The sequence below is a fragment of the Leptonychotes weddellii genome, chromosome 3 (assembly GCF_054177405.1).
Source record: "Leptonychotes weddellii isolate Sample4059 chromosome 3, ASM5417740v2, whole genome shotgun sequence".
Lineage (NCBI taxonomy): Eukaryota > Metazoa > Chordata > Mammalia > Carnivora > Phocidae > Leptonychotes > Leptonychotes weddellii.
The window spans coordinates 29,252,232-29,278,683 of NC_138371.1; the positions used below are offsets into that span (position 1 = coordinate 29,252,232).

The 26,452-nt window shown below is 40.3% G+C and overlaps 2 protein-coding genes across 46 annotated transcripts in view; one reads left to right on the top strand and one right to left on the bottom strand.

Moving 5' to 3' along the window:
- Nucleotides 1-26,452, top strand: part of RAPH1 (Ras association (RalGDS/AF-6) and pleckstrin homology domains 1) — a 112,461-nt gene that overhangs the window by 84,842 nt on the left and 1,167 nt on the right. For 5 of the 6 annotated variants that reach the window (XM_081813825.1, XM_081813824.1, XM_081813826.1 and 2 more), the window contains one exon: nucleotides 9-7,785. The exons of the other annotated variant lie outside the window; for it this stretch is intronic. In XM_081813825.1, the coding sequence (XP_081669951.1) occupies nucleotides 9-2,042 (2,034 nt within the window). In that variant the 3' untranslated portion in view covers nucleotides 2,043-7,785. Of the gene's footprint in view, nucleotides 1-8; nucleotides 7,786-26,452 lie in introns of those variants that run through there. 6 annotated transcript variants of the gene reach the window in all.
- The window catches only part of ABI2 (abl interactor 2), a 164,631-nt gene that overhangs the window by 36,554 nt on the left and 101,625 nt on the right, over nucleotides 1-26,452 (bottom strand). For 10 of the 40 annotated variants that reach the window (XM_081813843.1, XM_081813834.1, XM_081813846.1 and 7 more), the window contains 4 exons: nucleotides 25,215-25,301; nucleotides 21,440-21,613; nucleotides 12,821-12,913; nucleotides 8,320-12,416 (listed from right to left, as the gene is read on the bottom strand). In XM_081813843.1, the coding sequence (XP_081669969.1) occupies nucleotides 12,283-12,416; nucleotides 12,821-12,913; nucleotides 21,440-21,613; nucleotides 25,215-25,301 (488 nt within the window). In that variant the 3' untranslated portion in view covers nucleotides 8,320-12,282. Of the gene's footprint in view, nucleotides 1-8,319; nucleotides 12,914-21,439; nucleotides 21,614-25,214; nucleotides 25,302-26,452 lie in introns of those variants that run through there. The other 30 variants (XM_081813856.1, XM_081813841.1, XM_081813873.1 and 27 more) reach the window with 7 other exon arrangements.

The following is a 26,452-nucleotide window of genomic DNA, read 5'->3' on the forward strand; positions in this document are numbered from 1 at the left end:
CCTTATAGGCCAGAATGGAGTCTATGAATCGACCCTACACTTCACTTATGCCCCCTTTATCCCCACAGCCCAAGCTGGTCACCCCCTACACTGCCTCACAGCCTTCCCCACCTCTCCCACCCCCGCCCCCGCCCCCGCCCCCGCCCCCCCCTCCGCCCCCCCCACCTCCCCCACCTCTGCCCAGCCAGTCGGCACCTTCTGCTGGCTCAGCAGCCACCATGTTCGTCAAGTACAGCACAATAACCAGGCTGCAGAACGCTTCTCAGCACTCAGGACCCCTATTCAAGCCTCCGCCGCCCTCAGTGATACAGTCTCTGGCCTCCACCTCCCAGTCAGGAAAGCCTCAGATCCTGGTGCCCCCCAGTGGGGTCGTTCCCCCACCCCCGCCCCCACCCCCACCCCCCACCCCGGGCTCAGCTATGGCCCAGCTCAAACCGGCACCCTGCACCCCGTCCCTCCCACAGTTCAGCCCTCCACCTCCTCCACTGAAGATTCATCACGTTCAGCATGCCACTCAAGTGGCCCCTCTGACGCCACCACCACCCCCTCCTGTCCCTACACCCCTTCCTCCCCAAGCGCCCCCCAAACCCCTTGTGACAATGCCCCCACCAACCAGCACCAAGACCGTGCCCCCTGTTATGACACAAGCTGTGCCAGCCACACCTACTCCTCCAGCTCCCCCAGCAAAAAAGCAGCCGGCTTTTCCTGTGTCCCATATCCCACCCTCTTCCCCTGCTCCTCCTGGTCCAGTCCCCCCACCCACGTTGCCCAAGCAGCAGAGCTTCTGCGTAAAACCACCTCCCTCTCCGCTGTCTCCTGCGCCCTCAGTCGTGAAGCAGATAGCCAGCCAGTTTCCGCCCCCTCCAGCCCCTCCTCCCGGGGAGCAGCCCTTCAGGCCTCCCTCCGCAAATGTGGCCCCACAGTCCCCTCCTGCTGTGAAAGCGAAACCCAAGTGGCAGCCCAGCTCTATCCCTGTCCCCTCTCCGGATTTCCCTCCTCCTCCTCCTGAGAGCAGCCTGGTGTTTCCCCCTCCTCCTCCCCCCCCTCCGCCCCCCCCTCCTCCTCCTCCTCCTCCTCCACCGGCCCTGGTCCCACCACCCCTGACAGCTACACCCTCAGCTTCTCCTGCCTCCGACAAAAGTGGATCTCCAGGCAAAAAGACCAGTAAGACATCCAGCCCCGGGGCAAAGAAACCTCCCCCAACCCCACAGCGAAACTCCAGCATTAAGTCCAGCAGTTGCACCGAGCACCCTGAGCCCAAGAGACCCTCAGTAGACAGTCTAGTGAGCAAGTTTGCATCGTCAGCAGAACCCTCAGGATCTCCCAGCAAAGAGACCCCACCACCTCCGGCGGCGCCCCCCAAACCCGGAAAACTAAATCTTTCTGGAGTTAACCTTCCCGGAGTTCTCCAACAAGGGTGTGTGTCGACAAAAGCATCTGTCCTGAGTGGGCGCGGAAAGGACTCTGTGGTAGAATTTCCTTCTCCTCCATCCGATTCCGACTTTCCACCCCCTCCACCTGAAATAGAGCTTCCTCTGCCCCCCATAGAGATTCCAGCTGTATTCTCGGGAAACACCTCTCCAAAAGTGGCAGTCGTTAATCCTCAACCACAGCCATGGTCCAAAACATCGGCGAAGAAGGCCCCTCCGCCCACACGACCCAAACGGAATGACAGCACCCGCCTCACTCAAGCAGAGATCTCTGAGCAGCCAGCAATGGCCACAGTTGTGCCACAAGTGCCCACCTCTCCCAAGTCCGGCCTTAGTGTCCAGCCTGGATTCCTCGCTGACCTCAACAGGACACTGCAACGGAAGTCCATCACCCGGCACGGCTCGCTCTCCTCCTCCCGCATGTCCAGGGCAGAGCCCACAGCCACCATGGATGATATGGCGCTGCCGCCGCCCCCCCCGGAACTGCTTTCTGATCAACAGAAAGCCGGTTACGGAGGTAGTCATATATCGGGCTATGCAACACTGCGGAGAGGACCCCCTCCCGCACCCCCCAAAAGAGACCAGAACACCAAGCTCTCGAGAGACTGGTAGTAGCTACCGTAGGACTTTATTTTCGTGGTATCTGTAATCAGTTCTACAATCAGCTCACCTGATCACCTATGAATTCTGGTGTGCAGAGCCTCCTAGTATGATGTTGTTATTCAGGTAGTACCCAGCCGTGTGTGGTGTGTACGTGTGCGTGGACACGCATAGCTATACATAGATAGTGTGTTTATGTGTATGTATATATATGTATACATATATGTATGTGTATATGTATATAGAGAGCTGAGAGTGAGTCTATTTATTCCTTTTCTCTCCTAACCTGAATATGGGTTTGTGTATTTTGGGTGGAAGAGGCACGGAAGGGGATGTGTGTCCTGTCCCTTAGGATTTCTGTTATCTATCATGTGGATTGGACCAAAAACTTCTAATGACTGACTTAGAAGGCATTTTATAAGTGTTCATGTGCAGCCTCTCTGTGCATGTTGTGTATTATATATTAAGGAATAGATGTATTATGTGCTGTTTCTCAGTTTGAGAAGACAGCAGAATGCTTGGTGTATCGATGGGACTTTTAGGTTTGTTTTTTCCCCAGTTGGCTGAAGTTCGAACTGCTTGGCTGACACTTCATCACTTATACCTGAAGGGGCACTTTAAATCAGGAAACTGTCAGCATCATGGGTGGGTCACTAGTGCAGAATGGGGAAGTTTCCACAGATGCTGCATCCGTCCGTGGTTGTGGATAGGAAGCAAACACACAATGTCACTAAACCATTCTAGTTGTAGGGCTGCCATGATCCCACCTGTATCTAGGATGTGTTCTGTCACAGGTAAGCTCTTTGCCTACAATACATGGGTAATTTAGTACTGTAATCCCGGATAGTTCTTTTTGTACTGTTGGTATCTTTTTCACGAACTTTGCGAAGCCTCATCAAGCTTGGCTTCGTGATTCTTGTTTTGATTTGTCGTGAGAGAATATCTGACACAATACCCCTGGAATGCTCTGTCCCGGTATGTCTTTGGGTCACCAGTTATATAGTGTGTGCTTTAGGTAGATGTTGACAGTAGAGATCTGTAGACAATTGCTCTATCACATATACACATCCCATGTCCGATAAGTGCATCATTACAAAAACAAAATTAGCTTCTGATTGCGTCTTTTTTGTGTGTCGCTCTAGAATGGGTGATTAGGAAAGAGCAGGCCTGTCCCCTGTGCAGGTACCATTTGTCGGGTTGTGTATGGACTGTGGTGTAGAACAGAGAATCCACTGGAGTACGGGACTCTCCCAGCGGGAGGCGAAAAGGGAGGTTTGTGACCATTCCATCTTTAGCTACTAGAGCACGCTCGGACTCTTGCTTGCTGTGGCCTGGTTGTGGAGATCTGTCCAGGTCCCCGGGTGTTCAGGTGGAGTAGTGTAGTCCAAGTACAGTGAGTGACATTACATATTATGCACGTGAGGTTTGGTGTAAAATGGAATCATTGCTCTCATGACCCACTGCATTCTCTCCGCTTCACACCATGCCTAACGCCTTTGTTGTTGTTGCTGTTGCTGTTCTGTGAATTTTCCTTGGTATCTGAGAGAAATATGTACTGTCCCATCAGTTTATGATGATGAAGTGGCCATTACAAATAAAATGCAATCTCAGAGCTGCTCTTAAACAATAAAAACTAGCCATCCCAGCGGTGATAAATGAGCACATCTTGTAATCCAAGTCTCTACCTGTCGTGAATCAGAATTACCAGTGCAGCCTGCAAAAATCTTTGACATTGTCCCATAAGAAAAAAGTGAAGTCAGTGCAGCGGGGCAGAGATAGTAAAGAATTTAAGAATAAGCAAAAGTTGTACTGTATACACAAGATATCCTATAAACCCACCTCCAAAAAAAGGACTGCATCAGAGAGAATATGAAGTGGCGCCTCTCCATTGCCTACATGTCTAGGATATCATTCAGCAATTCATGTGCTTACAGAGCAATAAGAATATGTACCACTGTGCAGACACTTTTTGGATCTTCTCATTTGTTCTCAAACTTTGTGTGCTTGATATTCTTAGGCTTATGAAGGGACCATTAACACATCGGCATTGTTAATTTAAGCATGCGCAGCAGTTTCGGTAATGGTTGAGCACAGATGGCCAAGCTCCGCTGTAACTCATGAGTGAAGTAATTGCCCACAGTTCTGCCTGCTGCCTGCAGCTTTATATTCTAAGGACCACCCTTATTTGTCAGGTAAAGTGAGTAATAGGAATCCAGTGACAGCAATATTCATCACTAGGGTTTTTGTGGTGGTGATGGTCTTTATTTTGCATGAAGGTGGACTTCAGCTTTCCTGGAGGGGAAAAACAATAGTATTCCCTCAGTCTTCCTTCACGCATGATTTGGGCCCTAAGATGCAGCCTTGCTTTAGTCAGTGTGGGGTTCCCTAGGACTTCTTGGCTTGTGTCAGTCCTGAGAGCCATCCGACCCGATGCTCCCGCGTTACCACTTTCCTGAAAGAGCAGACATCCTTTAGAACGCTTGCGGCACCAAGAAGAGAGCTGTGCCGTTTACACCCGAATCCCATGGCTTGTCTGCAGCAGGTTGTTTTCCTTTACGTTTCTCCAAGGACAGAAAAGGCTATTACTAATCAGCTTTTCCCCCATTTGTTTTATGTGAAACACTGAATCAAAGAACCCCACAAAATAATACATTAGATTATACTTCTAGCTTTTTACTCCCTAGTGGGATTTTTGTTGGGATGAAGTTGTGTGGGGTTCTTTTGAGACGACTCTGTTACTTTTGGAGCTTCTCTCTGGTGTGTTGTTGGAGAACACGGACTGCCGGAGGACACTAGGGCTGTGCCTTCCTTCCTCCACTGCCGTCTGCTCAGTAGCTCTTCCAACCCCATGTATCTGCTTCTGCTCAGAGAAGAACATCTGGGCAGCTGACTTGGCTGGACGGAGAAGTGAATAGCGTTGAGGGCAGTGCAAACAGGTGCCTGTTTCAGCTAGTGACTTGGTTAATTAGTGACACCCTCCACTTCTACCACAGGTCATTTCAGAATTGGTGATCACCTGTGCTTAAGGTTTGGGTACTAACTCTGAAGGGCAGCAGAGCCTATTCTGTTAATAAAACAAATGACATAGGGGCGCCTGCGTGGCTCAGTCGTTAAGCGTCTGCCTTCGGCTCAGGTCATGATCCCAGGGTCCTGGGATCGAGTTCCGCATCGGGCTCCCTGCTCCGCGGGAAGCCTGCTTCTCCCTCTCCCACTCCCCCTGCTTGTGTTCCCTCTCTCGCTGTCTCTGTCAAAGAAAATCTTGAAAAAAAAAATGACATAGGTTCTAGGTAAGAATATAAATGCTAGACTCTTCTGTATTGACATTTTATTCAGCTGGGTTTTTACTACTCAAACACATTATTTCTTCAGCTGCTATAATACTCCCTTAGGATAGGTATTCTTATGGCTTTCATAGGTACCCACCTAACTGTAAATTGGATTTCTTTTTAATTTCTGGGACTTTTTAAGATGAGAAAGATTGGCGACTTAAAAATTATAGGAAATAATTTTCATCAGAAAATGTCAAAGTAATGTAGAGGTGATGGTGTTTTACAGCTCTCTAAAATGAAAGTGCTCCCGCCCACTGACGGCATACTGTGCTAAGGGCCGTGAACCATCTTGGAAGTCCTCTCTCTGTGTGAAAGTTTACTTGCCACTAAAAACAATGCTGAGTTTATCAAGAAAGTTTAGACAAAATTGGGAGATCATGAATAAATAACCCCAATACAGTGACAACTGAGATCAAGATTAACAGGAGCTGTGCATCCAGTTAGTTTCAGAAGCTGCTCTTCTGGGAGAATACAACCGCTAATAAGCTTGTGTCAAGGATGTAAGGTTACGAAATAGCCTGGAAAAAAAAGTAAACGGTATGGACCGGTTTTATTTGACTATCAAGCCACCAACAGAACCCTTTGTCACCTTTTTTCTTCCGCTAAAAGCAATTTGTTACAAACATGAGGTGAATTTAAAAAAACCTTTTCCCTAGTTTTAATTTTTCATATACCTTCACGAGCTAACAAATTACAACTGCTAAGTGTCTCAGATTTTATTCAAGTTTAGACCAGTTAAACCTGTATGGCCCTGTATGATTATAGGTGTAATGACTTGCTTTAAGTAGGTATAATAATTTGGATTTATACACTTGATGAGAAGATGTCTGTTTCTAAAACTCCCTTTTAGGTTGCCAGTACCTTTTGGCACTTTTGACTTTTGCTTATACACTTTACATCAATGTGGGTTATCCCTAGCCCTACAGGAATATGTGCTCACTCACCAAGTTGAGATTTGATGCACAGAGAGATGCAAGTACAATGAAATATCCTATTTTTTAAGATTTATTTTCCTTTAAAAATTCAGTAGAACATTTCTACACTTTTAACCAGTCTATCCCTCCAGCTAAACAAGTGCTCTGTTCTTACTGTGCCCTCGGAAGGTCTATATGTAAAAGAAACCTGAAATTAAGCTGTAGAATACATTTGCTAAATAACAACAATATACTTGATAAACACGTTAAGGGAAAAAATCTCCAATTTGTTTGCTCTTTGCTGAAGAGAAGACACTATCTGCTATAATCCCCAGTGCCTTGAACTCTTTTGGAGGAATAGCATTTAAAAAATATCCAACAAGCAAACTTTGAGGTGCTAATGAAAGAAGGAAGATGAGTATTTGTAGTTTGCGCAGAAATAGAGAGTGTCTGTCTCACAAGAGATGGCTTTCATCTACCTGAATGGGGTCTGGCCTTTCTACCAAAGACATTTAGAGAAGTGAGTCTAGTCAGGGTGATGGCGATTACTACATATTAAAAGATAGCTAAGTTCAGAAGTGACCCTGTTGATCACGGATGGCTATTAATACCAAGCTCTTAACTGTTGAAGCCTCAACCTCTTCTTAGGCAGAACATGCTTGCAGCACTTACAGAAAGTCTTTGCATTTTGGGAACTGTCCATTGTTGTCAGATTTATTGTAACCTAATACCAAAAACTGCCATTTTTCATGATTCCTACTTCCTATATTTTTTTTTTCTACTTGTAAATAATCCCTCCTAGAAAATAAGCGTTAACTGGAATGTTTCAAATGATTTTGCTTAATTTTATCATTCGCCACTAGTGAACTTTTATAGAAATGTACATTTACAATATCATTAGCTTGTGCTAAATGTTGTAAAAACAGTTTACTGTTTTAAAGGAAAGTTGCACATATTTAACTGGGATTACTCCTTTTCCCATTTCTTGAAAAAATGGAGTCAAGGCTTACACTGTTACCTAGGCTGTGGGAGCTTTGCCATAAATAAATAGATAGATACAATGTAGGAGTATAGTTTTTTAAAGCATGAAAAGAAGGCAAAAGGAACTGCATTATAAAGTACCTAATAGAGAACATTATTCAAGATTATGATTATGCACAGCTCGGTAAAGGTGAAGTTACAATTTTTTTTCTTTCAGCTTTGTTGTTTTCTTCTGCTTAAATGTACGCTCTCATTTCATTATGTGCCTTGCTCCCTGATTGTGCAAACCTATATATAGATTATATATAGATATATATATGAGAGAGAGATATATTCAGTACTACTGACGATGTTTTTTTTGTTCTACTGCTGGATTAAGTTATTTTCCAAATTACTCTACCAGTTACTGTCGGTGAACTATTGTAACGGCTTAGGACAGTAGTCATACAGTGTAAATTTGTTTTGTTTTGTGTTTTCATTATGTCTGCTTACCCAATCCTTAATAAAAAGAATACATAGATTTCATTTAAACATGGGGACTTGACTGTTTGTGGATCGGCATTCTTAAGAAATTGGTTTTGGCTGTTTATGTTGGGGTGCCCATAAATAAGCTGTGCAGTAAGAACAAATTAATGTGGGAAGGTAAATTAAACTACAATTTGATATGTTCAACTGGTTAACTTTTAGTTTGTACCAACAGAGGAGAAAGAAAGCTTTGCCTATTGAAACTAAGATCTTCTTCTTTAAACAAAGTAGAACCAAATCCAAAATGGGATGCTTTTTGTTTCAAAGCTTTGGTATCACAACAATTATGTGTTGGCCTGCCATGTCAAGGTATGTATAAAGGTATATTTATAACGTATTTACAAATCTCTATCTTTTGTCAAACGAGGGCAAAAAAAACCCCTCTCCTTTTTGTATTAAAAGAATTGTATTTAGGGGCAAGTGATCAGAAAACCCTCAGATTAGAACAACAGGGAAGGATTCTCTCCAATACACTCCGATTTACCACCTTAGTAACCTCTTTGGTTACTTGCATAAAAACATTCACAAGACATTTGGACATACTTTGTAGAATTTTATTTAGGTCAAGTTCTTAGTACACAGCAACAATTTCAAATACAATTTCGAAATTAAAAAGTGAAGATTCCCCCACTCAGCTGGAGGTGGCTTAATGGCACACACGACAAACATTACCGGCAACAGACTGCTCCCTCAAGTTTTCCTGCATGATTTCTACTCAGCTCAGGATACCAACCCTCCCTGCAGGAGCTTTAAAAATACAACTGGCCAGATCACAAGTTGTTTAACATTCTTTTTTGTAAACCATTTTAAGAAAAAAGATGCTTGGACACAAAATATGAAAAACTGCTTTTCCATAGAATTCTGAAGTTGCAAAAGACATTTCCATCGTAATGTGAAAATAAGTTTTTCGTGTTTGTGTTTTACAAAAAAATCTCAAGATACTGAGCAAGGATCATTTATACACAGCTAGGCCCTATCGTTTCATTTGTCAATTTTTTTTTAAGGTTTATGAGAGTCTCAAAAAGAAACAGGAATAAAGTAAACGTAAGATTATGAGCACAATGCCTCCGTAAAAATACTGTTTTATAAGCCTCTCTCAACTAAGGCTCTTTGCTGTGCTCCTGCCAGTGCTGAAATCAGGTAACCTATTTTTTGCTACATAGTACTGAGTGGAGTAGTAGAAGGGTTAACATGAAGATAATTTTCACTAATTAAGTTGTGCTTTAGTACATTCCTTTAAACAGTTTGAATACTGATGGAATTTATCAAAACAGTGTTATCTTTTCAAGTATCTTCCTGAAGACATCAAGTAGCACTCGTAATTTTTAAAGAAACATACAGCATATTCAATTAAGACAGCTGTAGAAAAAGTACAGGCATTGAGTCAGGAACTCTACTGTTGTTAACTAGCTGTTATCTGAAATGAAACATCTAACCTCATCAGTTAAAATGAACTAAAATTTTTTAAATCTCATGTAGCTCTAAAATTCTAGGATTCTAAGTAAATCATGGAAGGGAAATCACCTTAACACCAGTCAGGAGTTCCTGGCCAAAGAAGTTCAGAAGTGAACAGATGGGAAGTGATTCAGATCCCCATTCTTTTCGAAGACTTGGCAGTCACCTGCCAAATCCTTCATCAAACCCTTTTCCAAGGGAAAGGTGGCCTTCAGAACATGTCATGCTCTCTCCACTGAGGAGAAAAGGTAATTTAAAAATAAAGGAACAGTTCTTAATGCAGAAAGGTACCTGCTAAAAGAAAACACAAAAGGATAAAAGCAAAACTACCGTCATTTTGATGCCTCTCAAGCAGAAAAATCCTAAGTAATCATCTGTAATCAACATAAAACTGCTAGGGAGCACAGCTCCATCACAGACATCACTGCAAAGATGCATAAACCTTCTGTCTAGCTGGGTAAGAAACAGCAGCAGGATGGGGGGAAAGAAAGCGAGGGATAAGAAAGTCTCACCTAGTGACTTCTAGGAACACAGCAAAAGTAGCAGGCCCTTGCCACTCCTAAGATGGGAACAGCAGGTGCCCCTGAGGGAGATAGAAAGCAGGTAGCCAAAAAATGGAGAATACTGAACAAGACATCTTCAAAGAATCATATTTACTCCAAATACAGATGGGGCTGAATCTCTCAGGTCTAGATCTTGACACTATTTTGGTTTTTGATTTATTGCCTTAGCCATAAGGTCAACAAGAAAGTGATTTTCATTCATCTCCCCCGGGCCTTTCAAATACTAGTACCAAAAGTGGGGGGGGTGGGAGGGGGAGAGAGACTTCAGTCACTTTTACTTTAAGGAAAAGCACTTCAGAAGGATAAAAAATCCCCTCTCCCATTAGATTCTCCCTCTATCCTGTTAAAATGGTTGCTTACAAGTCAGCAGATTTTAGACTTGGGTCATCTTTGCCACAATATTATGTATCCTGTAAGATTTCTGCATTCATTTGGAATTCCTACTACCAACCATCCTGTAGTTCATAAAAAAAATAAATTGGGAGGGGGGACTTACGATAAATCAAGAAATACTACCTTCACAGACTATTAATAGCATGCAATCTATGAAATATTACATACATTAAAAGTCTCCAATTACTGTAGGCCTGGCCCGTCATCATTACATAGCATCCTTCCAAGACAATATATAGAATTTAAAACTGTACAAAAATTTAAAATATGCAGAAAATCCAACAGGTATTTTTAAAACAATTGTATACATTAGTGTTAAATAATATAGAAAAAGTCAGCTGACCGATGGAGCCCCCTCTGCTGCAGGTCTTCAGTATGAAGGACTGCACCAGTGTCTTCTGCAGGCCACAGTCCAGCAGGGGTCCAAAAGGCAAGGTGACCGCCACCAACTTTTTTTGCACAATTATCTTCTCTGCTTCTATAGGTGTGAGCTGTGAATACTATATGGGATTTCAAAATACCCTCTTGCCTTAAAAATCCACTAAGCTTTCTCAGCACAAAGCTATTGAAGTAAAAACTGGAACACATCTAAATTTCAAAACAGTTTTCCTAGTTATACACCAACACTAAGAAGAGTTTAACCTATCCAGGTAGATAGTCTTGGTCCATAATGAACCTGAAGGCTCAGAGGACACTCAGGGCCATTACTTTAAAGGAAAACAGAGCATAAAGAATGTCAAGATGACCTAACAAAAGCATGAAGTGGAGGCAAGTTAATGAACGCTAATGTTGAAGAAATCTAAATGCAAAATAGCTACCTTACAATGTGTGGGGGAAAACCCCTGCAACTTTAAAACAAAAAGTCTTGGTAAGGGAACCCTGTATCTGGGTCTGTTAAATAGTGTTGAAGTTTTGTGCTCCGAAAACAGATCTACAAGTGGAATATTAACTTCTGCTTACACCATCTGAATTCCCTCATACACTAGTGCACTTGTTCATTTTTCAGTCAGATCCCCTTACCTACATTATCCTGTTCAAGGCCTTCATTTGAAATAAACGCAGTGCCTGCCTCTCTGTCCCCTTTTTACCCAGCACCGGGAAATGACTTGGCAAAGTCCCTGGGACGGGGACAAACCCAAGGCAGCTCTGGGCCCGTGAGCTGGGTCCTCACCACAAAATCCAGCTGCTGAGCAGCAAGCCCTCCTGGACCCTTTCATCGGTATTTTTTACACCACTTAAAGAAGCGATGGTTAAAGCCAGCTGCCTTACGAGCTCCACTGAATGTGAAGCTGTAACTTGTACAGACAGAAAAAAATACTGTTTTGCTCAAAATTATCTTGATTTTTATCTATGTAAGTAGATGAGTATTTGGCCTTAAACCTCTCATCCCACTATTCTTAGTCCAAGATAGAAGGTTCAAATTCTTGCCAAGAGCAGCGACTTCAAAAGCCAATCAAAAAACCGGGAGAGTATTTACCTTTCCTAGAACTAAGTAAACTCAGCAGCAGTAACACTGGCCATTAACAACATTCGGGGAGCACAGGAGCAAGCCTCTGATTCCCAGTGACTGTCAAGAGACTTGAAAATAACTGCTGTTTTCCAAGAAAGAATGTCTTCCTGAATAGTGAGAGAAGTAAAGAAATAGCTGGTCTGACCTCCAAGATTCTACTCCTGGAAACCGTGCCTAAGGCAAAGGTCTAGGATGCCTAGAGCACAACATTTTCTCCAGGTCAGTCTCAACCTCAGGAGCCTCACATCTAGCTTCACACGCCTGCTTCAGTCTGGGAGCCAGGCGACCGCGTGTCACACGCCTGGGCCCACAAGCCCTCGGTGGCAGCGCAGTCTCCTGCAGCGGCCGCAGCACACTGAACTCAAACCAGCAACTGTTAACCACCCTCGCAATGTCTGGGGACTCACTTCATCATCCTCAGTCTACAAAGTGAAAAACACGAAGGGATGCAAGTCAGCAGCACTCACTCGGTGCACTCAAGTGCTGAGAGAAGGCAGAATTTACAGTGTTAAGAGGAAAGAAGCCATCGAAACAGTTATAAAAATGGTTACGTATGCTATTTAAATACTAGTTCTCTGCTCCTCATCCGAGTGGAAGAAAGCGTGGGGCCGGGTACGGCACTAGGGCCACAAGGCTGACCCTCTGGCACAGGCACTGGAGAACGTCCAATGCCACAGATTCTGCAGGAGGAGAAATCCCAAGGGTGTACAGTATTCCTGAGAAAGATCCCAGATTTTCTGAATCAGTCTTAACCTGATTTGTCTTACAGAGTTATATGCTGTTACACCTCTGACCTATTTAGAAATGGTCACTTTATTTTAATCCAAACAGCTCAGCATAGTACAAATAATGGCAGAAAGATCCATTTGTTCAGATTCAGCTTGCTTTTTTAATACTGGGGAGTAAACCAAAAAAACATAAGTAGTTTGTGTCATTTGTATCCTTCCTTCATTTCACTGGAGGGGAATCCCCAGGGCCTTTTGATAATCTGGGAAGACCTGACTATTCCTGTGAGGGAAACACAGCCCTGCTGAGCTTTACTCAGAATAATGCATGATAGACTCAACATAATTCCCAGGAAAGAGCCCAGTCACTCCATTCATAACTCCCTCATACCAACCATCATCATTCTTCTTGATGACATAAATAATGGCTCCTTCCTGAAAGGACAGCTCATCTTCCTTGTCTTTTGTATAATCATAAATTGCCACAACTAGAGGGGGAAAAAAAAATAGGATATGAAAAGAATAACATCCCCAGAAAGACAGAAACAAATAAATGAATATCCATCCTTTCCCAACTGCTGCAGTACTTCAGTGACTTTCTAAACACAAACTAAAAAAATTTTTTTCTAATACCCAGTTATATACAATAAAATCCCATCTTGGAGAGGTCAGGTTCAAAACAGTATAAAAGGGAAGAAAAAAAAAAAATCCTATTTAGTCAAACTTACCCTTCAGGAGCCTAGGGGAAAATACCTTACTGAACCAGAATCGGGAAAGATGGCTGCTACTTCAGCTGAGCTTGTTTAAGCACCATATTGTGTAAAACACGTATCTTTAAACATGCGAATTATACTAGTGCAGTAAGATGCACCATAAAAGGCAAGTGAGAAAATGAGAATAAGGGAATAGCGGATTTACATCTCCAACTTTCTAGAACCTATACCTATTCATGAAGTAGAATAAGCAGTTGAATTCCCACGAGTTCTATGTGTCCAAAGTGGAAGTCTACTATATATAATCTTTTAAAACACAGGCTGCATTATGCCCGTTAAACATATCCACAATGATGGGCCAAAAGTTTTAAGAAAACAAAGATACCTGTCAGCCCTCCTGTAATTTTCACTGCTTAAATAATTAGGTAACAAAGCTGAGACAATCTCTGGTTGCTCATCATTAGACCTCAACAGTTTAGTTAACTTGGGATACCTTATAACTTGCTCAACTCCACATGAAGATTTATTTTTATAAAAGGATCCTCTGTACCTTTATTATACCACTCAGAACTTCACTCAAGAAAATCTCCATCTAGCCATCATTCTGATAAGTATATATTGACTTTGTTAGTTTCTCATGCAAACTTAATCCTCACGTAAATAAAACAACAGGGACTTATGATTTAGTGTGACTTGCCCTAGTTAATTTTTGTTTCTGGCCTGCTTTAGTAAAAATTAAATGGCTTTCTTAATCTCTGAATATTTGCCATTACAGTAATCTATTAAGGATACCAGAAAATACTTTAGAGGAGCCTCGGAAGAGTTTATAGTGTGTACTTCTCAAAACAGAACCAAACACCTAAATACAAATACAATTAGATGACACAGAAGTTTAACTAAATGGAAGAGAATACAAGATATGTAGAGTACTTCGTACTTCTAGTCAACCTAATATCGTTTAGCTTTTGAGTTGATAACATTCTTAATGCTTCTGGAAATGCAAACCCACTGCAAGTAATTAAGAGGAGAAGTCCTGCTAATTCTACCTCCTATATCTCTCAAATCCAAACACTTTTCTCCATCATCAGCAGTCACTGCCCTAGTCGGGGCAGCAGGCTTTAAGACTACACCTATCACCCAGTACTTATAGATTTTCTAAGCAATATGAGTGACCTAATTTTATAGAGATACTTTCTAGATTCTCAACTTTAAAAATACTACTTCCTTACACCAGAAGCTAATATAACATTGTATGTTAACTATACTGGAATTAAAAAATATATATATAATATATATATGATCATATATATATATGGCTTCCTAAAACTGGTCTGCTGGAGATACCTTCAATCAGTCATAAAAATTCTCATTTCCTGTTTATCCTTAATAGTGGATTATCTTAAAGTACAAAACAGTTCTGGGTGCCAAAGGGACAATTCAAAATACTGGTGTGGTATTAAGAAAGAATTACTCCACTGATCAACCCAACCTGTTTGCAAAGTTCCTTTGCTTTTAACAAAATTTAAGAAATACTATACTGGAGTTACCAGGTGACACATGATCAAACATAATTTTTCAAGGCAGAACATTATTCGATTTTTGGCAGATAACTCTAAAGGAGTTAAAAAAAAATTGAGTGACAGTGCCACATGAAAAATACTTCCATTTGCATCTGCTTATTTATGTGAACAAGGTTTTCAGCACCATGGCCTCACTTGAGGCCTTCATCTCTTGCTTAAGGAAGGTATCCAGCCTGGTCTTCCCGATTCTATTTTTCTTACTGCCTAATGTACTCTCCACTATTACCAGGTTATCTTAAAAAAAAAAAAAAAAAAAAAAAAAAAAGTTATAAGTTCATGGGAACTTATAAACCTGCTTAAAAATATTCCACAATTTCCCTCTACCATTAGATTTTTAAAAAGAAAAAAAAAAATGCAAACACCTCAGGCTGGTATTCAAGGCTTACTTGCTTCCCCTCATACCCCACCCTCTCCCTACAACCCACCATGTTACATGTGACACTACTCACCACATCCCAAACTGCCATGCCCTTTCACTCAGAGGATTCTCAGTGAATCCTTCTGGACGGCCCTTCTTATCTTTCTTCTTTGCCTGAGAAACTCCTACTCATCATTCAAGACACACCATAAATGCCATGTCGTCTGACCAGCTTTCTGGAATCCCCAGATAGAATTAATGGCCCTATTCACTTTTTGACAATCATTAATGGAGCATCTATGCTGATTTTTAGAGATAAAAGGTGAACAAGACAAGGGACCGTCATAGTCTTGGGAAGACAGAAATGTTATCTGATAAGTTACCATACATGGTTTATACTTCTACCAAGAAGTTACATCATTGAGCTGGAAGAACACAAGAACAGATGGCTTGATAGAAGGAAGGGACATAAAATGGGCACTGACAAATAAGTTGAAGTTTGCCAGGAAGAATTTAACGCTAATAAAAAGTACAGCTAAGACTCAATCCCAGGTCTGAGATCAAGCTGAGGACAGTGGTTAAGAATGTGGGCTCTAAGGGAAAAAAAAAAGAATGTGGGCTCTAGGGTTGTATCACCTAGTTCAAATCCCAGCTCTAGCATTTGTAAGTTTACAGAACATACTTAACTTTCCTAAGCTTCTTTTTACTCAACTATGTATAATGGGAATTACAATAGTGCTAATACCTCAAAACAACAGAACATTGTTATATTAAATGAAGCAGTGCACGTACAAGATATAGCCCAGGGGCCTTGTTCATGATAAGTAAACATTATCTATATAAATGTTAGCTTCTTTTATTATCATTAATAACTATTATGATACACTATCTTTTTTGTAACACTAACATTTTCTTTATATAAATTATTTTTGAACCTCAATTTCCTAGTTTGCAAAATGGGGAGACTAATTGCCTTACATACGTAGTAACTTTAGCATTATGCCAAGCATATAATAAATACATAAAAACATCTGTTCTTTACCCAGGTTAAATCAAGATCCTCACGTATACACATTATCTCCATCTGGCTAGTATAGCAGTGATCAAAGGTTAAGATAAACCACCTCCTACGGCAGTGGTTCTCAACCTTGGAATTATCGGAAGAACTTTAAAAAATTCTGATGCCTGCGATGCATGCCCATGGATTCTGGTTTCTTAGGTCTGGAGGTGCAGACATATTAACTTCTGCCTCGGTGACTCTAAGATGCAGGCAGGCCCTACAGTCTAAGCTAACAAAATGAGTCATTAGGCAGCAGCCTTAACATTTGATGCACATTCAAACAAAAAAGCAACCATAAGCAAAGCGTGGTTGGTTCTTTTTGTTTTGCCGGAAAGAGTAAGAAAGAGCTTACTTGATTTTCATGTTTTAAAAGATCTGAACTTAACAGATAAATCGAACTTTGAAAAACATCTTAGAGAACAATTCAGGCATATTTTAAACTCTAAAGAGTTACTTGGACTGAAAGCAACTCACTTTCCTCTCTTATAAAAATCTCTCCAGATTTTTAACATACTCACTGAAGAGTACATTTTTCGAAAGCAAACCTTTCTTTCATTGTGCTCTTCTTTTAAGGAATAACTGAGCTCGTTTTTCAGAGCTGAAAACTCATCACTTTATCTAGGACAGCGTTAAAATCAGGGAGTTTGTAAAACATGTCAATGCCCAAAGCCATACCCTCCTACTGTAGGACTTTGGGCTTTTTTTCTTAAAAACAGCTTTATTAAGGTGTAATTTAGACACAAAATACAACCACTTACGTGTAGAGCTCAGTGAGTTTTGTCAAATGTATGCACTGTATACATGACAAATACATCACCACCACCAGTCATCATACAAAACATGCCCACCACTCTGAAGTTTCCTTTTGCCCCTATGTAAATTTCCTCACCCACCAGTATTGGTCCCTGGAAACCACTGATCTTCTAGATTTCATTTAAATGGAATCACGAAGTATGAGTCTTTAGTGTCTAGATTCTTTCAATAGAATAATGCTTGAAATCCATCCATACTGTTGCTTGTATCAGTAAGTTTGTTCCTTTTCTTTGCTGAACAGTATTCCATTGAATGGATGGATATCCCACAACTAGTTTATCCATTCACTAGTTGAAAGACACTTGAGTATTATGAATGAAGCAGCTATGAAGGTTTGAGTTCAAGTCTTCACATGAACATAGATCTTCATTCCTCTTCACTCCTCTTAAGTAAATATGTAGGAAGAGATTGCCAGGTTGGCAAGTATGTCTAATTTCATAAGAAAACAGACAGCTATGTGTCAAAGTAGCTGAAACATGCTGCACTCTCACCGGCAAAGCCTAAGAGCTCCAGTTTCACTACCACACTTCCTCCAACACTTGGTATTGTCGGGGTTTCTAACCATAGTCATTCTAGAGGGTGTGTAGTGGGATTTAGTTTGGTTCACAGTGGCTTTAATCTGCATTTCCATAATGACTAATAATGTTAAGCGTCTTCTCATGTGCTTATCTGCAATTCATGCATCTAATTGGTGAAGTGTGGTCAATTTTTTTTTTCTACAAGCTGTTTGCCTCCTTACTGAGTTATTTTGCAAAAATCCTTCCCGGTCTAGGCTTGCCTTGTTATTTTCTTTACAGCATCTTTAAAGAAGGAAAGTTTAATGAAATTCAATCTATCAATTTTTTATGTGCTCTTTATAATTTGAATGCAATTTCAGTAAAAATTCCAGGACTCTCTATAATTTTTTTTCCTAATCCTAAAACATAAAGATTTTCTCCTATATTTTTCTCGAGAAGTTGTATAGTTTAGGTTGACCATTAGGTCTAAAATACATTTCAAGGGCGCCTGGGTGGCTCAGTTGGTTAAGCGACTGCCTTCGGCTCAGGTCATGATCCTGGAGTCCCGGGATCGAGTCCCACGTCGGGCTCCCTGCTCAGCAGGGAGTCTGCTTCTCTCTCTGACCCTCCCCCCTCTCATGCTCTCTCTCTCTCTATCTCATTCTCTCTCTCAAATAAATAATAAATAAAATCTTTAAAAAATAAAAAATAAAAAAAAATAAAATACATTTCAAGGGGCACCTGAGTGGCTCAGTCGTTAAGCATCTGCCTTCAGCTCAGGTCATGATCTCAGGGTCCTGTGATCGAGCCCCGCATTGGGCTCCCTGCTCGGTGGGGAGCCTGCTTCTCCCTCTCCCACTCCCCCTGCTTGTGTTCCCTCTCTTGCTGTGTCTCTCTCTGTCAAATAAATAAATAAATAAAATCTTTAAAAAAAATAAAATACCTTTCAAGTTAATTTTTGTGTATGGTAAATTAAGGGTAAGAAAGTACATGAACATTAATTTTTTACCTTTACTTCACCACACAAATTTTTCTGGACTCACTCCTAATGGTTTTAGGTAGAATAAATCTGATGACTGTTGCTCTACCTTGGCCAGAAATGGAAGACCACGACTTGTTAATATAAGCTCCCCAAATGATGGCTATCCAATTGTTATAGCACATTTGTTGAAAACACTACTCTTCCCCCACTGAATTACCTTGACACCTTTGTTGAACAATGTATGTGGATCTTTTTCTAGATTCTGTATTCTATTGATCTATATTTCTGTATTTATATCAACACCACACTGTCCCGAATACTGTAGCCTTAGTTTAAATCCTCCAACATTAGTCTTTTTTTAAAAAAAACTGTTTTGATTCTATGAGATCTTTTGCATTTCCATATAACTATTAGAATCCCCTTGTCAATTTCTGTAAGAATGGCTCCTGGAATTTTTACTGAAATTGCATTCAATTTACAGATCAATTTGGGGAAAAACCAATTATTGAACAATAATGATCAAAGAGCATAATATATCTCCTGATTTATTTAAGGCCTTTATTAATTTCTCTTAATGTTTTACAGTTTTCATCATATAGGTCTTACATATATTTTATTAAATTTATCCTGAAGTATTTCGTATTTTTGATGTTACTACAAAAGGTATAGTCTTGTAAATTTCAATCGCCAAATGTTTGTTGCTCGTATATAAAAATCCACTTAATTTGGGGTGCCTGGGTGGCTCAGTTGGTTAAGCGTCTGCCTTCAGCTCAGGTCATGATCCCCGGATTCTGGGATCAAGCCCCACATCGGGCTCCCTGCTCAGTGGAGAGGCTGCTTCTCCCTCTCCCTCTTCACCCTCATGCTCTATCTCTGTCGCTCTCTCTCTCTCAAATACAATCTTTAAATAAATAAATAAAATCCAATTAATTGTGCACATTGACTTTGTAGCCTACAATCTTGCTCAGCTCGCTTTTTAGTTCTACCAGCTTCTTTGTGGATTCCTTGTAGCATTTTCTACATATAAGATCATTATCTTCTGGGGCACCTAGGCAGCTCAGTCAGTAAAGTGTCTGCCTTCAGCTCAAGTCATGATCTCAGGGTCCTGGGATCAAGCCTGGCATCAGGCTCCCTGCTCAGCAGGAGAGTTTGCTCCCCCCTCTTCCTCTGCTGCTCCCCCTGCTTGTGCTCTCTCGCTCTCTCAAATAAATAAAAAAAATCTTAAAAAAAAAAGATCGTATCTTCTGCAAATGAAGACTATTTGATATTGTCCCACATATCTGTTGCTCTGTTTTTTGGTTTTTCTCCATTCTCATTTTGGATAGTTTGTATGGTCATATCGTCCAAGTTGCTGATCTTTTCTTCTGAAGTGTCACTTTACATACTGTTATTTTTCATCTCTAGAAATTCTATGTGGGTTTTGTTTTTTTTTTTTTAAGATACTCTGCTTCTCTCTTGTGTTTATGTTTTCTTTTACTTTCTTGGACACATGGGCATTTCTAATATATAACAGCCTTGTCTGCTAATTCCATCATCTCAGTCATTTCTAGCTCTGTTTCTATTGACTGACTTTTAGTTATAAGTTATATTTTCCTGTTTTACATGCCTTGAAATTTTTGATTGGATGCTGGACACTGTGGATCTTACTTTTTGGTGCCCTGGATTTTTTTTTACTTTTTTGAACAATGTTGGATTTTGTTCTGGAGATCAATTAAGTTACTTGAAATCAGTTGGATGCTTTCAAGGTTTGCATTTAAGCATTTGTTAGAACAGTCCAGAGCAACCTTTAGTGTAGGGCTAATTTGGCCCCATCACTAAGGGGACACAGTTTTGAGGCCTCTTCTCTATGTCTTGTGTATTGCGAGGTCTTTCTATTCTGGCTGGTTCAGGAGCATGAACTATTCCCAGACTTGTTATTTCCAATAATTTTTTTGCATACTTCTTTCTAGTTGTTCTTTCTCCAGTCTCAGGTAGTTTCTTCACACACATGCACAGATGAGTATTCAATCAAAGACTTATAGGGACCCTTCTGCAGATCTCCAGAGCTCTGTCCTCTTTGTGTAACTACTTCTTCTCTGTGGCCTCCCAAGATTCTGATCTCTACCTTGTCTATGCAGTGAGATCTCCAGGCTCTGTTTGGGTTCCACCTCCTTGTACTGTGGCCCAGAAATTTCCCCTAGTTAGCAAGCTAGGACAATCAAAGGTTTACCTTGTTTGACTTCCTTCTCCATCACGGGGTCACAGTCTACCACTGCCTGTTGTCCAGTGTCTGAAAATCATTATTTTTTATATTTTTTTCTGAATTCATTCCTGTTTTAGGAGGAAGGGTAAATCTGATCTGCTTTACCTTCGCCAAAAGTGGAAGTCCACTATTTGTTAGGGTGAGCTCCCCAGGTGATTCTAATGTGGTCAATTTTTAAAACCTGTGAGTGAGTAACTTTGATTTCCTTAACAGAAAATTTCAAGATAGGATACATTTTTTTCTGAGCTAGTCTTGGTGAGATTTGGAAGCCTGTGTCCCAAAAGTGTGTCAGAAAAGTTTCATTCAGAGAAATTTTTCACTTAAAAAAATGCTCAATACTACTCTGCAAAGAAACTGAGAAACCATTATTGTTTGGAACAAAGTTTCATATGCAGATGCTTAGCCTAAAATATCTACTAGAAGATACCACAAAAATAACTAATAATTTGTAAAAACCATCCTCTTCCTGAGGCATTCCAGAAAAACCCTATTTTTAAAATTTTTGTCTTATAGAAACCACTCATAAAAAAGCATGTTCAGTAGGAACAATAAATAACCATCAGTATAAAATCAGATAGTCACAGAATTTTACTAGTGTGACTTTCAAAAATCATGAACCTTGTAAACTAAATTAATAAGATGTTGCATAGGTTATGCAAGCAAAACTTTACCTATCAGTAAAAAAAATAAGGTTCTCTTCAGTACCAGTAAATTCCATTTCTATGTAGAGGTGTCTTCCCATCCCTCTAGATAACCCTCTGAAACTTACCTTTTTCCAAGTAAGATCTTGGAGCCCACGGTGGGTCCTCTTCAGCATAAGGATCACTATATTCAACCACAGCTGCTTCCTCCTCTTCATAATCTTCTGGGGGAGGAGGAGGAGGGGGGGACTCATCAAAGACTGGTTCTTCCACAGGTGGTGGTGGAGGTGGTGTATCTGAAACTGAGAATGTACCAAGCTGATAACAAAACTACATGTTATGCAAAGTTCAGTATTTCCTATCCAAGCTTCTATATACACGGAATATAAATCTAGACTTGAAAATGATGATCTTTCAAAAAATGAGTGGGCAAGAGAAGGCTCCCCACCAACTATAATGTTTCAAATCTCCAAGCATGACTTTCTCCTCCCTTTGGGTGAGGACTGATGGGTGTTGAATAAAGCTTAGCCAAAACAGTAATTATTAAATGAGCCTCTTGGAACCTGTTTATGCTAATACAGAATCCTCTTTTTCAAAGAAAGAGGTAAGTACAATATAGTTTGGTTTTATGTTATATCCAAGGAGCAGTGGTTATCAGAAATATTAATAATTTGGATATGTACAAGCATATTTATAATAAATTAGAATGTGCTTGTGTATAGTCAAATATTAGTAATCTACATTCCTTTCAATGAATTTTTTTTTAAATAGCATTTTACCAAATTAGTGGAATGGAAATCACAAGACTTTGGGTAACTTCATCTATGAAGATGTTTGTGTTTGCTGTTTTTTATATAGAGAGAGAATTTCAACTAATTCAGACTGATTTATGATCCAGAATCTCCTCAAGCTAAATATCCAAGAGTGACTTAAAAGTCTCTCCTTGTAGAGATCTGCTTCCACAGCTCAAGTATCAGCATATAGTAACATCTAAAAGATTATCTCCAAACTCAGGCAACTCAAAGCTTTCAAAATGCTTGGTACATAACTGAGCACAGCTCAACAAAATAAACTGAGTAAAGCTGCATTTATCAGCTGCCCAATTTTATTTATTAATTCTTATTTATGAGGTATCAGTACTGTTTCTGTGAAATCCTCTGAGCAATCCTGTTTATTTTCTATCTTTCATCTAAGCCTACTGATTGAATCTGAGAAGACTGCTGGTGTCTGGGGAGGACTGGCCACACCAGTATCAGATTCTGTCCTATTCCAGTATTCTTCCACCTGCTGCCCATCTACTTCTCAACCTCTCTGCTTGACACACTTCAAAACTTTACCCATTAAAAGGGATTCTTTTATTCCATTCTTCGTAATGGTTTTTTTAAATAAAAACTATAGATATGTGATTTAGCATATATTTTATGACAAATTACATATGGTTGGGATAAGAATCAACAATATAACTATTTGCACTTATAAGGTAAAGAGATTGACTTTAAACAATTACATAAAAACAAAGATCCAAAGGAACGCTGTCTTTCAAAACAATCACCTTGAGAAATTACATTACAAAATTACTCAGATTCTGCCATTGCTTATTTTTACCATTTCTTAGAACGCCTCAGGGTTAGTTTAATGAGACTGACATAAGCTACCATTTTTACTTAAAATGTTCCAATTACTCAGCTAGCACTTTCTGATACATTATTTCATTTAATCTTTACCTTGGGAGGTGTGTTTTTAGTCCTCATTTTACGGATGTGGAAACTGGCTTTCCAAGATTAAGTAGTCCTACACTAAGTAAGTGGAAGAGCAGGAATTTGAACTTCAGTGCCTGTTATCTTAAGAGATACACTGTTATGGGATGAGATCAGCAACTTTAAAGTCATGTTTCATGATTATTCATTCAACAAACATCAACTGAGAGCCTACTATGGTTAGCTACTACGCTCAGCACTGGGACAGAGCAGTAGGCAAAAATCAGAGAGACATGGACAACCAAATTTTCACTAGTAATTATGTGCAGTAAGTGCTTTAAGTCACTATGGAAAACACAGCAATAGACCAAAACTCTTATGTAGGTCAGGAAAGGTTTCCTGAACCTGAAGAATAAGTAAGAGTTAATGGTCAGAGGGTAGGATGGAGTGAGGGTAGATATTTCATGTCAGATGTAAAGGGAAAAAAAAATACAAAGGTAAGAGAGTAGGAACCCTTCAAAGAACGGGCCAAAGTTCAGTAGAAAGAGGCATGAGGAAGCTGAAGAGGACTAAGCAGGAAAGGCCTTCCAACAGTTTGAATTCTATCCAAAGAGCAATGGGGAGCCATAGAAGGATTTTAAGAAGAAGAACAGAATCATAGCTGCACTACTGAGCCCAGTATACCTGGTTCCAAATAATTCCAGACTGTTTCCAAACATCGATCTTATTACAGACTATCTGCTACCAGAGAAATCTTCAAAATCGTATACCTGAAAACTATGAAGATAATTCTAAAAGACAAGTATGTATCTTTCCAAGGTGAATGTTTTGAAGAGAACATTCATTTGAATGCAGAAGTCCTCATACACAAAGTTTTCTTATTTTTATACATTTTGTAGGTGAGAAATATATATATATGACTATGGAAAGAAAGAAAAGACTATCCCAAAAGGCAATCACACTGCTAAATATTGGAGGTGCTCATGCTCATGGTTTACCTTCCAATAAGCAAAAGTTAGACTACTTTCAGAAGCTAGCAAACAGAGATGCAAAGGCACCTGAAAGAGACACTGAGCCCTTAGGCCAAGACAGACTGGATTATAACCAGTTGAAATACAACAAAGAAATGTGTCCATAAAAAGGGGGCATTTGGTTAGCTATAGAAGCACAAAAAAACAAAATCCAGGGACTAAAGTGTCTGCTCTGTGTCCGATGCTTCTCTAAGTACTGGGGAAACAGCCAGCCAACAGAACAACCAAAAGTTCCTGCTCTCATAAGAGCTCACATTCTAGTATCAGCAATGCCCATCGAAGCAGCAGGAGTCATAAGCAACAGAGTGCAAACATTTCTACCCCTCTGGTCAGGCCATCCCTGTTATGAGATGCAGAGATTGGGCTTCTTCATACTGATGGCATTGAAACTTTCATTAATGTAATTCCCCTGGTTCAGATTCCATACCCATCATGCAACCTGATGATTGTGATGTGGGTTCCTTGTATAGACCACTCATAAAAAGAGAATTCATCTATCTGACGGACTATGTTCACTGGTGTCTGTAACAGCAATTCCTCACTGAATGTGATACAGGCCTCCTGCTTTGTAGGTATCAGGCTCCTGAGCTTCCTTAATGCTTCCCTAGGAGAAGACTGAATGGGTCAATAAAATTAGTTATCTAATCCTGCATGTCTTGACCCCAGGCCACAGGCCACAGGCCAGTGTAAATTCATCGCCAATCTACGAGGCCTTTTGGGAGACAGACTGGCAATTTGGTCCCCTGAGACCTACCACGGCATGGCCATCTTTACACCTGGAATCACAAGACTGGAGGAAGATTCTCAAGCCGGCCACAAAACCCTACAACTCCAGTGATAGGAAACTAGGCTACTACTTGTTTGAGCAACCCAGAGAAAAAGATGGGATATCTGGTGACTAAGTAGCATCTCCTTGGTTAGATGTAGTCTTTCTTTTCTTACATGTGCTTTATTTTACTTTTGTCTTCTCTTCACTACCAGATTTTAAGTTACCTGAAAGCAGAGGACTTCATCTTAATTATTTTATCATTCACACTAGCTGCTGACCCAGTGACTTGTTCATAATATGCAAATATGTGAAGTATTAGCGAATGAATTACTATTCAGCCAATCATATATAAATGACATTTTATGCCTATAATCTGATCTACAGCATAAAGAAGACATAAACTTACTATTTTCTTGGACTCTGGCCACAAATCCCATTAAAGGTAACTGAGGAGTTACCTGTAGAATGGAGGGAGGAGGAGGAGCAAGAGATACTGCAAAAACAAAAAAGGTGTGGAGGATAAGGGGTAAGGGCGAGTTACATTAAAACGAAAGGCTAATACAATCAAATGAACATATAAGGAGGGAAACCACTATGTACAAATATTTTATAAGCTATCTTAAAGATCCTCTCCTGAGGGATAATACATTAACACAAAAAACAAAGTATTAAGGGGAGTTTAAAGAAAGTTCTAAAAATTGTAACAGGAAGCATTTATTATATACAAATCTATTCTAACATGTAACGGCAAACTGATCTTGTCATATCACTAATAACATGTCTTCTCAAAGAATTTCTGCAGATTATTACAAATAATTTGGTCTTCAGGATTTTAAAGGTTACAAGTTTAAATGTTCAATACCAGAAAAAAAAAACTGCATCCCAACATCCTAAATTTATATTTTTCATTACTTCATTAACAGGCAAATTAACTGGTTCTTCATTCCTTAATTAAATATTTACTGACTTTCCAGTAAGTGGCAAGCACTCTGCTAGGAGGCCAGTATCAAAACCATTCTGAGAGTTAGGTCTGTGTCATTACAATTTTTCATAATCCCAATTCATACAAAAAAAAACACTGAACTCATTCAAATCATTCTCTCCTCCCCAGGGTGTCTTTCCTTCTATCCCAAACACCTGGTACAGTGCCTAGCACTAGTCAGCCTACAACAAATGTTTAATGTATGTAAATAAACGAGGTACATGCCAAACAATTGCCCAAGATTAATTCTACAGTTACAGTTTCCTTCAGAATGGGTATATAGTATGCATCTTCTTATAAAAAAAGAACAGCTTTATTAATTCTAAATTACAGTTAAGACTAATGCAACTGAAAAGATGAAAAAGTCACTGCCCTCAAAGAGACCACATTCTAATTGGGGTTACAAAACAAAATAATAACCTTAACCCAGCAATGTTTATAGCAATCCGCTGGAGGGGGTTGTGGTGGGAGAGTTGACATGGGGATGGTGTGAGGTGCCGGTGGGGGGTGGGGGGCACCGGGATGCGCTAGTGGTAAGGAAGGCCACACAGAAATACTCTCTGAGCCGGCACTGGAAAAAAACGAGTTGAACAAGCAGACAAGAATGGAGAAAGACAAGATGAGAACCAAGTGAGGGGCAAAGGCTGAGAGGTATAAAACAG